At 34.0% G+C, this 16661-nt stretch overlaps 1 protein-coding gene across 1 annotated transcript in view; it reads left to right on the top strand.

Moving 5' to 3' along the window:
- Positions 1–16321, top strand: part of CIP2A (cellular inhibitor of PP2A) — a 33633-nt gene extending 17312 nt beyond the window's left edge. The window contains exons 11-21 of the mRNA XM_019742926.2: positions 1188–1329; positions 2392–2491; positions 3842–3960; positions 6413–6608; positions 7101–7175; positions 7272–7382; positions 10846–11042; positions 13705–13818; positions 14065–14147; positions 14850–14989; positions 16041–16321. Of these exons, the coding sequence (XP_019598485.2) occupies positions 1188–1329; positions 2392–2491; positions 3842–3960; positions 6413–6608; positions 7101–7175; positions 7272–7382; positions 10846–11042; positions 13705–13818; positions 14065–14147; positions 14850–14989; positions 16041–16211 (1448 nt within the window). The 3' untranslated portion in view covers positions 16212–16321. The remainder of the gene's footprint in view (positions 1–1187; positions 1330–2391; positions 2492–3841; positions 3961–6412; positions 6609–7100; positions 7176–7271; positions 7383–10845; positions 11043–13704; positions 13819–14064; positions 14148–14849; positions 14990–16040) is intronic.
- The last annotated feature ends 340 nt before the right edge of the window (positions 16322–16661 follow it).

Genomic DNA, 16661 nt, shown 5'->3' on the forward strand with positions numbered 1-16661 from the left:
CAGAAATGCTTTTTAAACTTGACTTGGATATTTTTATCACAATTTGAGATTAGGAGATGTGTTCTGCAATAACTGCCCTGTTACTCTCTTCTGCTGCTAATTCCTACCCCTGCATGATTTGTGGTGCCGTCTTTGGTTGAGTGTATCAGAGAATAAAGAAATACTAGTAGAGGTATCATTATTTTAGCTCAGTCTTTTCGCTTGTGTTTTAAAAATTAAAGTCTCCATAAATGTTTTAATAAAGACGAATTTATACTTCGTTATAAAAAGGACAAATATTATCAAGGCAAATTAATTCATTTCAAAAAAGAATACATTGAGTACAAAGAGTGTCACTGCTTAACTTCCGTATAATGATTTTCTTAGGTCTTTCCTTGTGTTACCTTTTTTTTTTTTAGATTAACTGATTATAAGTTGCTAGGAAGTCCAAATCCCAATTTTATAATACTTCATTAATGCTTTTTTTATTATCAGTAAGGAGCCGCTATATTTCAGCCAGATCTCTTACATTTACCTAGCAAGGTTTCTTTGTGTTTCAGAGCAACAAGAATTTGCTCAACTTTGTCCTGCCTTAGAGCAAACTCCATATCTGGTTAATCTCCTGAGTTGCTGCTTCTTAATTTTCCTCTTTTTGAGAGCGGTGATTCTTAATTAAAATCACCTGGAGAACATTTTAAAAATACTGACACCTAAACAATTGAAGTTATATGAAACCCTAGCAGGAAGGAGTTCCCAGTGATTCTAACATCCAGCCAAAGTTGAAAACCATTGCTATGGAGACCATGATTACTTTGCTTGACCTTAGAAATATCTGTAAGATATCTGGGCTTCTCTCATTGAATGGTACCAGATTTGACTTTTTTTAGTGATAGATATTCAAAATAACTTACAATATACAAAGTATGAAAAAAATAACTTCCTTTAGTTCAACAAATATTTATTGAACCATTGTGATACCTGCTAACAGATTCTCTCTGTTGTACTTTTGGTGTCAGTCCATTTCTTGCCACTTACCAGACACATAAATGCTCCGAGCTCTAATTTCTTAATTGAGCTAATGTAACAAAAGTTACACTGAATTGCAGTGATGAGATAATTTGTATGAATTCATCCTAAATGCTGTAAAGTGCTATACAAATATAAGGATTTTTAAGAATCTTTTGTTTGTGTCCCTTAACAAAACTTACCTCTGTGTGGAGATGATACTCTGAAAATACACATTGCAAAAATTCTGACTACTATCAAATGTGCCACTCTAATAGAACAACAGTTTAAATATGGCAAGATTGATCTGGGGTTTGGAACAAAGGTAGCAGATTCAGAACTGTGGTAAGTATATGAAATCCAAATTGCAAAATGGTAAGACCAAACTTAACAAAAATCAAAAGATGTAGTGATTCTCATCCTTTTTGGAGGCTCATCTTTGGGTATGTTCTATTAACTCAAAGTGTAGCAGAGAATTAAAAATATTTTCATAATGATTTTTAGAAAAATTATTCAATTCATAGATCACATGTTTCTGAACAAATATATTATTAACATGTGATTTGTTTTTCATTGTTTGGGTTGTTTTGTTTTAATTTATTGTGATTGTGTAAGGATCTTTTATACTCCTAAACATTTCATTGACTCAGTAATTACTTTTATGTTCATTTAATTTTATATTTTTAAGCAAAAAAGCATGAAAAAACAGGGATAATTTTTATTACAAAGAAATCAGTAACTGCAGAAGGTTTCCTGATAACAGACAACTCTTCTACCTTAGTATGTCAAGACTTATGGTTAAAGGTGGATTTTCACTGATAGTAGCATTATTTTATCCTCGTCCTCCTACATGAATTAAGTCCATCTAAGAATCCTTTATTGAGAACTTGCTAAATGCTAGACACTACCATTTGTTCCATTTTCCATAAATATCATAATTACCAGTAATTGTGCTCCTTAATAACAAGAATTAGCTCTGTTTACTCTTTTGTACTCCCTTTCAGGTATATGGCTGACAACATGGCTTCATATAATTAATTCAGTAAATACTAGGTATTTTTTATTGCCTGAGGTTGCCCTCTATTGTTCATATATCAGTGACAAAGCTAAGAATTAAATAGGTCATGTTGTCAATGCTGCTAGTAATTTGAAGCAGAAACTAGAAGCATGGTGGTGTTTGAGAGCAGAAAAGGAAACACTGTCTAAACTTTGTTTTGCCAGTTCTCATTGGGTGTTGGGTTAAAATGTTGGTCTCTACTATGATATTTTTACTTATCTAAAGAAACATTACTTTATCTTCTTGGTTTAAAAACAATAGTGTTGTTTTTTCATTTTCTTTAGCATTATGGATATTCAAAAGCTCTAAGCAATTTTTAACATTAATTTAAATGTGACTTCTTTTTAAAGCAAACTTGCTGCTGATGTAATTTTGAAAACTCTTGATTTGATGAATAAAGTTAAACAATTTGTTCCTGGTATGGAAGTAAGCTTCTACAAAATCCTTCAGGTGAGTTTAAACTCTTCAAATGTTGAAGTTTATTCATATGTAAATAATCCCCAGTATGTTTCTGTTTTAATAGTCCTAATTTTTAGAAGATGATTTTCTTAGACTTGGCATTCAGAAGAACGTTTAAAGTTGTTAACTGTCTTATGTGGCTACAGTATTCTCACTACACAGTTATTTTACATAGTTATTTTACTGAACCTAAGTGCTCCTGGTGCTAATGGACAGAATGTTCATGATAGCGGCGCCTCCTCAGCATTTTTGTGTGTGTGTCCTACTTCAGATTAAAGAGTGTGTGCAGAAAATAACTCAAAAATTTTGATGATAGTAGCTGAATAATAGCTCTAGATGTTTATCTCAATATCCACAAAACCTGATTTATAATAGATATTTAACAAACATGTGAATTAAGTTACCATAATAACAAAGATGACTGATTCCTCTATAAATTGGGTAGAAGCCAAAACTGAAACCTTAGGCGGGGGCCACTTGTACGCTTTGAGAGCATAATGCTTAAGAGACAGGGTTCAGATATTGACTCCACCACTTACTAGTCAGTGCAGACTTGAGCAAGTTGTTTTTACATCTCTGAGCTCCAGGTTCCTGACTACGAAGTGGAAATAATGATCTCCCTCCATGGGAGGAGTGATGGAGGGTTACCATGGAGGTGATGAAGAAGGCCAGCTCTTATCACGGTTCTGTGGCATTAGATTATATTTGAGTACCAAAGACACTCACCATTGTAGAATGTTGATAGTTATAAAGGATTCATGTTTTAATATTTTTCTCTGTTAACTTAAAAATTGAGTCAAACTGATTTTATGTCATTTCTTAGGAGGTGTTTTTCAAAATAGGTGATTTGGACGTATAACACTAATGTAAAATATTTACTGACATAAAGGGCTTATGATACTTTAAGTATAATTGTTTCAGTCACTAAATTAAAATTTTTATTGCATTAATTTGAATTTTACTTTAATTTGGAAATGATTAGCCAGTTTTTCTTTTAGCCAGTTTTTCTTTTAAATGGTAGCTAGCAAAGTAAAACAATAATTAAAAACATCAGTTGTGGATGATATTTTAAATTCATCAAAATATTTAAGACATGATTTTCATAAGTACAGTCAAAAGTATTCAAAAACTTAGCCAGATTTTTAAAGCTGGTGCCCACATTGATTGCTAAGAGTTATAACAAGGTAAAGACTAATAAATACGTTCAAACATCAGATAGAAACACTTTAGAATTTGACTAGAATTATTTTATGATTTAGCTGTCTTTATTCACCTTATTCTAAAAGAGCTGACATTATTTATTCTTTCTGCCTCTTATTTTCTGATTTCTGATTTACTTAGGATCCACGCCTAATTACTCCCTTGGCTTTTGCTTTAACATCAGATAACAGAGAGCAAGTACAGTCTGGATTGGGAATATTACTGGAAGCTGCTCCACTGCCAGATTTTCCTGCTTTAGTGTGAGTTATAATCATTTGCAGTGTATCTCTTCTAGTGCTGGAATATCCTGCTGTGTTTCTTTCGTAGGCCTCAGTTATGGATAAATTAGAAAATTAGTGAATTGAAGACTTCATCGTAATACCATTTCCCCGAAAATAAGACTTAGCCGGACAATCACCTGTAATGTGTTTTTTGGAGCAAAAGTTAAAATAAAACTGGGTATTATATTATGTAATACCCAGTCTTATATTACAATAAAATAAGACTGGGTTTTATATTAATTTTTGCTCCAAAAGACACATTAGAGCTGATTGTCTGGCTAGGTCTTATTTTCAGGGAAACACGGTGGTAATTTTTCAAGTGATTAAAAATAAAATTTATTCCAACTGAAAATACATGCTAGATCCAGATGGTTAGATATGTTATCCAGGTACTACGTCCCTCTGTCTCTCACCGCCTCTTTTCCATGTAGTAACTTCTGGGCTCAGTGTATGTCCTACCAATTTAGTTTCTCCCTAGAAAGAGCTTTTCCTTCCCAGTTGTCTAAGTGGTAAGTCTAAGCATCACTGGCATTGACCAGATCTAAGTCATTTGTCAAGGAGTGGGCCTTAGCAAATGGCAGCAGTTTAGCTGTGAGTACTACATGGGCTGGAGGTTGGGATTTGGGGAGGTGGGGGCAGGTGGGTGGGGAGTGGGAGGGTTCCTAAAGAAAAACTCTGTGTTTTTATTAGGAAGTGAAATAGGTAATGGCCAAGCAGAACTATCCACTATACTCATTAATTTTAAACATTAAGAGGATATTTATAGTTATGTTTGAAAAAACAGATTTTTCATAGTTGTCTGTAAACTAAATGGTTGACAAAATGTCTAGTAAGGTTCTACTTTAATTTTTTACTTTAAGTGGTTTACATAAATGTGTTTGCAAAAGTAGTTTGAGTAAACTGAAGCAGTGGTAAATAGGTAAGACTTTTCTACATTCCAGGGGTCAGCAAACTAGCCAGCAGAAAGGAGCCTGTTTTGATAAATCAAGTTTTATTAGGCTAAGGCCACATCCATTCATCTCATATTGTCTGTGTTGTCTGTGTCTGCATTCAGGCTATGACATCAGGATTAAGAAGTTGTAACAGTGTAACAGACTATATAGCCCTCAAGCCTAAAATACTTACTGCTTTGTCCTTTAAGAAAGTTTGGTAACCTCTGCCATTTCTATTTAACTGACTTAGAAAACACATTTTTCAGAATTAATATTTTAAGTAGTCATAAATAAAGAGATGAAGAACTATTGAAAACAAGACCTAGATACCACATAATCAAAATTCCCTTCAGTTTATAATACATATTTTTAAAGAAATAAATGGACACATAGGGAGTGTCTCAACTCACAAGATAGAAATGGTCTGTAAAGCTGCTTCATTTTGTGGTGGCCTGTTTGCTTCTGCTGTGGTAATCTGACATGAAGCAAAACCTCCACACTTCAGAGTGGAAAGCTTCAGATTCACTGAAAGTGGAAATCTCGTCTTCTGCCATTGTATGTGAGGCCTTCCCATCATTTCACTGTGTTTTGGTGGTCCCTCTCTTACTTGTGTTGTATAATTTTCTCTTTGGACACTGTCTCAGGTGTCCATTTGTATCTATGTATGCCTTCATTTACATTATCTTAAGACAGTTTAATAAGGTGAAATATGCTGGATGGATGGATGGTGGATGGATGCTTAGGGAGATTTTGTGTTGGTTTGTTTCATTTAAACATTTAACAAACATCTGGTGAGGGCCACCTACCTATGTGCTAGGCTGTCATCTAGGCATTTTGGATATTGCAGTTAATTAGACAGCGTGCCTTCTGTCATGAGGTTTACATTCTAGTTGGGAGACAAGTTCAAAGAAATATGTGTTATATAATAAGTACGTTATTATGGGTGGAGGGACCTCTCTGAGGAAATGAGTTTGAACTGAGACCTGATGATGAAAAGGAGCCAACACTATGCAGATTGGTGGGAAAAGCCTTCAGGGTAAAGGAACAGCTTGTACACAAGCTCTGAGACAAGAATAAGACAGGATAAATGTAAGGAGCAGAATGGAAGTCTGTTTGCTGAAAACATACTGAGTGAGAGAAGGAAAGGGTGAGGGACATAGGTAAAGGCCAGGTGATGTTATGCATGGTAAGAAGGATGTTCTTATTGCTACCAGTAACATTTTCCTTAATTTTTGCAAATAATCCACACTCACAAATTAGTTCTAGTACCTCCAAACCAGAAGTGGAGTTGTCTTTGTAAAGGGTTGTAAGTGGGAAAGAGTTTCCTCTAGCAAATTGAGGATATTTCCCAAAATCCTACTTCATAGAGTCCAAGATTACTTCAAAAATATTTGAAGACTTATTCCCAAAACACGCATTCTAAAAGATTCCCTAATTCTGTACTAGCTGTGCCTTTTGTTCTATTTTTATGTAATTATTTCTTTTTGATTCTCATCTAGACTTGGAGAAAGTATAGCAGCAAACAATGCCTATAGACAGCAGGAAACAGAACATATGCCCAGAAGAATGCCTTTGCAATCATTAAGTCACAGTTTTCCAACATCAGTAAAATGTTTAACACCTCCACTTTTGAAAGATAGAGTTCCTGGATTGAATATTGAGGAATTAATAGAGAAACTTCAGTCTGGAGTGGTGGTGAGTGATAAAGAGCCATTATAAATGGGATTCTGCATGGTACATACTAATAAATATAATATCAGCCCTGATTATAACATTTATTTCAACAACTTTAGATGCAAATTTGATCGTTGAAACCTTCTTTCAATATAAAAAGTAACATTATTCTGGAAAGCTTGGAAATAAAGTAAGAAAACATCAGCCATAAAATTCCTATGTTTTAACACAGCTGTCATTCTTTCCCTAGTTTTCCAGCCAGGCCACCCTCCCCCACACCCTCAGCTTAAGAAATATATTTTAAATTCCCACAAGTATTCCAAATTTTACCCAGATATTCTTCTGCAGTAGCCAGGTTAGTGAAATGTTTGTGAACTGCCTGCTATGGCGTTCATTTATTTTTACTTGGCTACTCATCAAATTTTGACCATTTAGTTTTATAGTAGGCATTTTTTTAAATTTTGTCATGTGTTAAAATTTCCTGATTTTTGACTTTGTTGTATTAAAACCTAGGTAAAGGATCAGATTACTGATGTGAGAATATCTGACATAATGGATGTATATGAGCTGAAACTGTCTACATTAGCTGTGAGTACAGGCTTTTTTAACTGTATGTAACAATTAAGCTTTCATAGATGTTTTCCGGTAAATGAAGAAGCTTAATGGTATTTTTTTTTTCAATAGTCCAAAGAAAGCAGGCTACAAGATCTCTTGGAAGCTAAAGCTCTAGCCCTTGCGCAGGCCGATAGACTGATTGCTCAATATCGCTGTCAAAGAACTCAAGCTGAGACTGAGGTGTGTACAAAATAGACTACATCTGATTAGTAGAAAAATAAATGAAGTAAAACATGTACAAAATATTAGTTATATCTTTCTTGCTCTGATTGAAGTAAATTATCCTCAGCACTTAATACGACTCCCTCTGTCTTGAAAGCCTCTTGCCTTTAATTTTGGTTACACCATAATCTTCTGGTTTTCTTTCTACCCTGATAGATTTTTATAAATTTATTTTTCAATTACAATTGACATACTGTATTATATAGTTTCAAGTGTACAGCATAATGATTAGATATTTATATGCCTACGAAGTGATCGCCCTGCTAAGTCTAATTCCCATCTGATACCATAAATAGTTATTACAATATTATTGACTTTATTCCCTGTGTTGTACTTTACATCCCTGTGACCTTTTTCTGTCCCTGGCAATTTGTACTTATTAATCGCTTTCATCTTTTCACCCATCCCTCTAACCCTGCTCCCATCTAGCAACCATTACTTTGTTTCTGTATCTATGAGTTTGTTGTGTTTTTTTTGTTTTGTTTGTTTGTTTTGTTTTGTTTTTTTCCTATATCCTTTATGGGCTTCTTTTTTCTCCATTCAACTTTTAAATGTTGGGTTTTCCCAGTATTATGTTCGAAATTCCCCCACCCCTTTTTTTTTTTTACTTAAGTATAGTTGGCATACAATATTAGTTTCAGGTATACAATATAGTGAATCAACATTTATATACCTTACGATATAATCGATAATCGCACTAAGTCTGGTAACCATCTGTCCCTTTGCAAAGTTATGCAAATCAAAACCACAATGAGATACCAACTCACCTGTCAGAATGGCTATTATCAGAAAGTTAACAAATAATAAGTGTTGGCAAGGATGTGGAGAAAAGGGAACTGTTATTCACTGTTGATGGGAATGTAAATTGGTGCAGCCACTATGGAAAACAGTATGGAGGTTCCTCAAAAAACTGAAAATAGAACTACCTTATGATCCAGCAATTCCACTTCTGTGTATTTATCCTTTTCCGCTTTTTAGGTGGTCCATGGTTGCAATCATTACCAGAATGTTAATGCCCTCAGTTTTATATGTTGAGCCCATGTCCTTTTTTCTAAGCATTAAATGCTTCCTGTATAGTTTCATTTAAATATATGGCAAATACTTCAAACTCATCCGATGCTGAACTCATCACCCTCCCTTTTTAAAAATTTATTCTTTCTTGTATATTCCCTCTACTGTTCTTAGAGTTTTCCAAACATGGAAATCACACAGTTACAATTAGTCATTCACCAAGTCCAGTTGATTTTATCTAAACATTACTTTTTTTCTGCCTTGTCTCTGTTCTTGCTACTATTTGCTACAGGTCAGATCCTTTCCATTTTCTGCATGAATCACAGCAGAGCCTCTTATTAGTCTTCCTACCTTCAGTCTGGTGTCCTCTTCTCAGCCATCGACTACATACTGCCAAAGTCATCTTTCTTTTGTATTTAGTGATACTTTCCCATCCACTCCCACGGTGATCCCTGAGGCTGAAATCTGATCCTATCACTCCTGTGCAGAGCATTCTTCAGTGTCTCAGAAGATAATTTAAATTCCTTGGCACACGAGGATTCTAACAACTTTTCATGCCACATCTCTGCATTTCTGTACATTCTCTGAAGTCAACCACATTAGATTACTTTGCAGTTTGTGAAACTTGACGTACTCCTTATGTTTCCCTGTCCTTGCACTTGTTCTTCCATGTCCGGAACACCTTTTCCTCTCTAACTCGTAATAATCCTTCAGATTTTAATTTAAATACCTTCATTTCCCAGTAAGCGTTCTCTGGCCTTCTCCTTGCCACACATGTTTGTTGATTCTTCCTCTGTATATCTTCCCTGTGCTTACCTCTTTATAACTATCGACATAAGAAACACCTAATCTGGAGATAATTTTTAGAAGAGTTTATCTGACCCAAGCTGGCAACAATGCCAAGGAAGCAAGATCTCAAATGCTCTGGAGAATGACAGATTTGCAGTTTCTTTTATAACTTTAACATAAGGGAGATAATATGAAGATGGTAGAAAACAAAGTACAGGATAGTCAATAACATTATGTGCTCCCTTCGGGGTGGTTATGCCTAGACAGGTCTGAAAAAGAACATTAATCTGGCATTTCAAAGATGTGTTAACCTCCATGCACAGGAACAATGGACAGAGCTTGCTTAAGGCAAAGATAAACCTTTTACTAAAGAAGTTATATCCTTGGGGTGTAACCAACCACCCACCAGGACCTGCCCAGTTAAGAATTTATAATCAGGTCACCCTGTGAGGTAACTTTCTGTCACTGAACTTGTCAGATTTATTGCAGAACCCCTTTTTCACCCACATAGCACTTCTCACAGCCCCACCCTTGAAGTCAGAGTCTGTTTCTGAATCTCCACACCCCAGCACAGTATTTGACTTTTCACATGGTAGATGCTCGGAAAGTGTGGTGCTGTGCTATGTATGTATATGTACATAATGTACACATGAGTGAGAACTTTGTAATGAATTATAATGAAGTTGTTTGACTTTTGAAAGAGGCTTTAAAATCAGTGACAAGTAAAATACCTTTTCAATTTTCAGAGTAAAGGTATTCTAAAAAGATATAAATATAACCATATTTTTCCCCTTTTTTTCTTATTTTAACATGAATTCATTTGTCTTAACTGATGGTATATTGAATTTATCATAAATTCCAATAAACAAAATTAGTGATATTGAAATCATTTTTTTCTCTCCCTTCTCATAGCACATTCTTATAGTCTATGTCAATTGGATATGTCTTACATTTTATTGGAGAATTTAGTGTTTTATCCATATTATGGAAAAGACTTTTTATAAATAATTGGATATTACTGCTTTATAGACTCTGTCATAAAAACAGACAAGGGCTTAGATTTCATCTGGCATTTCAAAATAAGTAGTATTTTGGGGGACAAAAGAAGTCGGGAAGTCCACTTTTTATCCTAGTACTTTCTTGCTTCTGTAATATTTCATGTCAGAAATACTTTCATATTGAATCTAGGTTTACTGATTGTGCTAACTTAATTTTAAGTGTTACTTAAGCATCTGTGACATAGTTAAGATCTTACTCTTAATTCTTACCTGAAATGGGAAAACTGATGTGTGCAAACATTGTGGTTTAGTATTGATGGCTAGCCCCAAGGATCATACCTTTTTAATTGAGTATTATATGTAGAGCCATCTTCATGTTATTATAATTGTGTTCATTTCCATGAATCTGGTCTAACCAAGATTGTTTCTTCAGAACAATCAGTAAAAATATATTGTCAGATTTATTAGGAGTAGTTACGTAATAAGTATATTATGACTAATAAATCTTTATATAACCCAATAGATACTAGCCTATTAGATACTTGGTAAATCTTTTAAATTCTAGAAACTGAGCTTATTATATAAATCATAGTGGAAAAGTTCTCTACTCCATTTTCTTTCAGGCACGGACACTTGCTGGTATGTTGAGAGAAGTTGAGAGAAAAAACGAAGAGCTTAGTGTGTTACTAAAGTCACAGCAGACTGAATCAGAAAGAGCCCAGAGTGATATTGAGCATCTCTTTCAACATAATAGGAAGTTAGAGTCTGTGGCTGAAGAACATGAAATACTAACAAAATCCTACATGGAACTTCTTCAAAGGTAAATTAATAAAGTAAAAGTTTCTCTGTAAGGTTAGAATCTAGAGTGAACATAAAGCACTGCTTTTCTGTTATCCTAAAATCCTTTTGTATGTATACATACTGAGGGCACCAAAAAAATGTATACACGTGGACACTTTGGTCAACGTTGCTCAAGCAGTAGTTCACCGTAATCAGAAGTGTCTGGACCCTGATGGTAACCACTTTGAGCACCTCTTGTAATTGCAGAAGTCAAACGTGACTTGTATTCATCTTTTGTTATCGGTATATATTGAGTATTACAATTTTGATACAGTTTTCCTTTCTTAAAATGTGTTACGTTTTTGGCACCTCGGTAAATTCTGATAATGCCATAAGATAAGTAGTTAGCAAGAAACTTACATCATAGTGAAATGAAGTGTTACTTACTAAAACTCAGTATCAACGTTGGAAGCAGAATGCAAGTCTCTATCTCCTTCCAGTTGACTCTGCTGCTTTCATTTATCATGTAGTCAACATTCCTCTGGGATGGTAGCGCCACAGGGGCAAGTTTCGTCTGTTTTGTTCACTGACCGATTCTTAGGGCCTAGAGCAGTGCTTAGTACATATAGGCACTCTGTAAATAATTGTTGAATGACCTTAGTTGTCACAATTTGTTTGAAGTTTAACCATATGAATTGGCAATTTCTGCAGCTCAAACATGGTTGAATAGTCACAGATTCGTATCAGTCAGCCTAATAACATGGAAATTTGGGTATTAGTATTTAACTTATCTCTAAATTTGTAATCAGTAGTTCTCCTTAGTGTCACTGAATATAGTTTACTTATATATGTGACTATATCTGTAGAATAAATTCTTATAGGTGAATTGCTGGGTTAAAGGGCATGTGCTTTTAAATTTGATAGATTGCCCAGTTTCCCTTCAAAAAGGCAATTTATGCCTAATATGAGATTGATTGTTTTTCCTCCCTTGTCAAACTTATCTTTTAGGCCAGTCTTAAAACGTGTGAATTATAAAGATCAGGAATAATTATGTGTATTCTGCCAAACAACAAAAGCACTCTGGTGAAATAGTTCCTTGTTTTAATTTGTATTTTAAGATTGGTTAAGATTTGAAAAAATTTCTGCTGTTCTATGCTGTTAATATAGAAATATAGAAAATCTTAACTTTGTGAGGTCCATGTGCTTATTTGCCCACCAACAAAAATGAATGGTGGAAAATGTATAATAACATCTAGAAAATGTGTTAATCAAGGTGATTTCTAAACTGGATATTTTCCCCCGTCCAACAACAACCTTTCCAAAGTCTGATTGTTTGAGGCAGCCCTGGTAAAATGAACTATTAGTGTTAAGTGAAGGTGTAAGAGAATAATTAACTGGAAGAGAAATCTGTAGTTTCTAAGACCTACTGATGTTCCAGGTAGTGATTGAGGAGCCAAGAAGTAAAACTCCTGCCTTGAGGGACCAGGTGGATAACAAGTAAATGAAGCTGACTGGGAAAGCTCATCAGTAATATTGGGGGCTATCTGAAGGAATTCAAGTTTCGATTTCAAAATCTCTGTATGGGACAGAGAAAACGCTTCTGGCACATTTGACTAGAGCTGCTAGTTTTTTTATCTTAGAAGTTAGTGAAGTGAAAAGGACACATTATGCTTACGTTGACCTGAAAATATAATGCCAAAGTGAAAGGCAAGCCCAACAACAGAAAGAATTCGAAGGCAACAAGCTTTGCGATCACGAAGAATAGCTCTTTGGGAAGCGCTGATGCAGCCAGAAACCCAAATGGTGTTCCAATTAGGGAATAAGGCAAAGGGTATTTATGAGAAGGGGAAGGGAAATAATTACATGAATAGAAGGAAGGAATTTCTATAAATGCAAATAGGCTAAATTATTGTTTAGCTATATACATGGTGGTGCACATTCTAAGGAATGTCTTTAATTTTCAGTTCAGTAGTCAGGCTGCCTACTTTCTTGTTAGCTTTGCAAACAGTTGTTTGAAACACAGTGTTGCTGTGTCCAGCCCAAATGTTATTTTGCCCAATTCACGCATTCTGGAGGTTTGAAGGAGTAAGAAATGCAAGGCAGTTCCTCTGGAATGGCTGTCCTAGCTCTATTTAAAAAAAACTTTTCACACTTAAGATAGTTGGATGTCAAAGGATCACTTTAGAAAGGATTCTTTCTTTGTTCTCTTTGCAAGTAAAATAAGCATGCCTATTAGATGCAGCACTTTAAAGAAGCAAGAGAAATTTAGAATCCTCAACTAATTTATTCATTAATTTGATATTTTTAATTAGGCATATATTATGCCCAAGAGGCTAATGATGACAGACTTTTACAGAAGTTGTTTCAGTTTCTAGACCTAACTATAAAGATAGCTGTATGTATTTTATAGCAAATTATATAATGCAGTGTAATCTGTAAAATAAAGCTCTTTATCTGTAAATAGGAGGTTAGTGCCCCACAGATTTCCATTTCATAGCAATTGTTATCAGTACAGTCAGCCAAAACATGTCCTTACTGTCTTTTAGAGTTAATCTATTTATGTTCTGCTTGTTCATAATATTCCTTCTGTTACCTGCAGGGGATGCAATTTGATTAGAAGAAAGAGTAAATAAAACACTGCTTCTTTCCTCCCTCATTTGTTTTCCTCCATAAATATATCAACTCATCTCCTTGTCTTTCAGGAATGAAACTACTGAAAAGAAGAATAAAGATTTACAGATCACATGTGATTCTTTGAATAAACAAATTGAGACAGTGAAAAAGTTGAATGAGTCACTCAAGCAACAAAATGAAAAGTAAAATCTCTAGTTCTTTATTCTAATTACTTTGGAATTTTCTAAAACAAAGCAATTCCCTTTATAAGAACATTGTTTTTTTACAGATAAAATTAATAGAATTTTTACGTATTTTAGACATAAAACATTTTGGCAGAATTTAAGAGTAATTACTGTTCTTAGGAATTTTCTCTTAAAAAACTTGCTGAAGAGAAAAAGAAATGATATGATTCACTGATGTTTCCTTCTATTTTTTTTTAACTGCAGAACTGTTGCCCAATTAATAGAGAGAGAAGAACAGAGAAAAGAAATACACAACCAACTAGTAGACAGAGAATGTAAACTAGCAAGTAAGTAGCTTCTTATTTATTAAATTATTTATATTTTAACTTACCTTGTGTTGTAAGAAAATCAAAGCATGAGTGGTTTTTATTTTGTTTTTTCATTGGTTACAAACCTTAAATCACATTGTAAACAGCTCTCCTTTTCTTGCCATAGCATTTCACATTGCAATTTAGTCAGACTGATTTTAAAAACTGGGAGTTACAGGAAATGATTGCCTTTTTATTTATCTATTTATTGCCCTTTTTCAAATAAAACATTTTAAAGGAACATAACAGCAGGTGGCAGTACTAGGTAACTTTTAGTTACTAACTTCTTTATGATAGTAGCTCCGAAATGATCCACAAAAACATTTTTGTTCTAACTCAACTTGCCTTAGAGCACAGACATCATCTACCTGTATAATTGTTAATAGTTTTCTATCCCCTTAAGCTCTGAGGCTTGTCCTTCACCTCATTACTATATATTATATTTGGAACAGTGGAAGACGGAAAGACATGGAGATTTGGCTGTTTCTATAGAATACTGGTATAGGGGAAGAGTTTCATGGTGTTTTTTACTTATCAAATGCTGTAAAACTTTTATTTTCAGCAAGATGTTTGTTTGTATTCCTTGTTGTCTGTCTTTCTTTTGCTCTTCTGACATAAGAGCTACTAATGCTTTTCAGGATCTCTAAGCATACGGCTGACTACTGGTTTGTTTGTTTTAAGACTTGCAGCAGAAAACAAAAGTACAAGAAGAAAAGATAAAAGTCTTACAGAAAGAAAGGGAAGATAAGGAAGAAACCATTGATACCCTTAGAAAAGAATTAACCAGAACAGAACAGATAAGAAAAGAATTGAGTATTAAGGTAAGATTCTGTTGAGTTCTCATTTGCAGTTAAATGAATAAGTCTTATTTTGTGAAAAAGGTGAATTTGGATAAATTAATGTTCTGTTTCTTTAGTAATTTTGTTTAGAAGATACTGGGATCTCAAAGTGGTTTGACGATTGTTATGAGGACTCTTTCACAATGTGAAAATCTGTGTTTACTAAAATCAAGAAACATTTAATTAATATATATACTGTGTGCCCGCACTTACTGCTTTTAAGTGAGGGAAAGATACAGAAAAGGTTTCCAGTTCTTGATGTCACATACAAGTAGCTGTATGTACTAGGTATATAGCTGCCTCTCTCTACTTACAGGGATGGTAGTAGTAGTAATTCACATTTATTTAGAACTTTATAATTTGCAAAAGGCTCTTCAAAAAAAATTTCTTAATTCTTCTCACTTTAACAAATATATTAATATATAAGTATTATTTTCAACCTACAAATGAAACTGGGTTGTGTTGCTTGATCAAGGACAGTCACATAGCTAAGTGGAACAGTAGATTTAGCATATACTGAATCTAAGTCCATTGCTCTTTTTACATTATCGTGGTTGCTTGAGTGTGGTAGCTGTGAATAGTGCTTTCTGGCCCATATACTATCAGGAAGATGAGAACAGACCAAGATTAAAAGACTGTGAACAACTACAGAGCATAAGAGATGGTAGAGGCATCAAATTCCATGCCACATTTACAGGTTTCCTGGTTCTGCTTTAATGTGATTGTCTTAATAGTAATTCTAAATGGCAATATGTAGTACTTGTATTTTCTGCAAAACTTCAGCTTGCTAGCATTGACTTAAAAAGACAAATCGAACCTGTCTTCCCAATTTATATTGTATTGTTTAATGATTACTTATCTTAAACTTACCATATAATTTAGCTAACTAAAATATAACACATACTTGTAATGTCTTTTGAAATGGTTGTTTTACAAATAAAATCTAAGGACATCTTAAAATATCTGTGAAGAAAAAACATGCTAAGTTGTTTGTTTTCTTCTTCTCCTCCCCCCCCACCCCCAAATTTCTTAGGCTTCCTCCCTAGAGGTTCAGAAGGCTCAATTAGAAAGTCGATTGGAAGAGAAAGAGTCCCTGGTGAAACTTCAGCAAGAAGAGTTGAACAAACACTCTCATATGATAGCAATGATCCACAGTTTAAGTGGTGGAAAAATAAATCCAGAAACTGTGAATCTCAGTATATAGACATTATGTGTTTATCTTTTGGGGGAGGTGGTATAGGCAAGGTAATTTGTTACTCCAAAAGAATAGCGAATTATTATCTATTAATTTAGTAAAGAACCTGATTTGATACATGTTTTTATTTGGTCGTAAAGTTTTACTTCCTGTTTCTGGCTTTTATTGCTTAAAGTTTTTTGGTTCTTACATTAGAATATTTTTAACCTCCATTATTGTTTTTTCTAAAGTTTTTGCTTTTCCTTAGTTGCTTTCCACTCTCTTCTGATTGTTTATTGTCATTTAGATTTTAAAAATCAAACTCTTTTTGGTAACAATCAATCCTAAAGATTAATAAATTGAAAACACAGTTAGTAAAGAGAGGCAAGTCATGATATTGCCAGATAAGTTTTTCTCTGAAGTACCACAAAAGAAAATATCAGTGAATTTAAAATAATTTTATTACTGAATTTATAATGC

Source organism: Rhinolophus sinicus, linkage group LG01, assembly GCF_036562045.2.
Source record: "Rhinolophus sinicus isolate RSC01 linkage group LG01, ASM3656204v1, whole genome shotgun sequence".
In the NCBI taxonomy this organism is placed as follows: domain Eukaryota; kingdom Metazoa; phylum Chordata; class Mammalia; order Chiroptera; family Rhinolophidae; genus Rhinolophus; species Rhinolophus sinicus.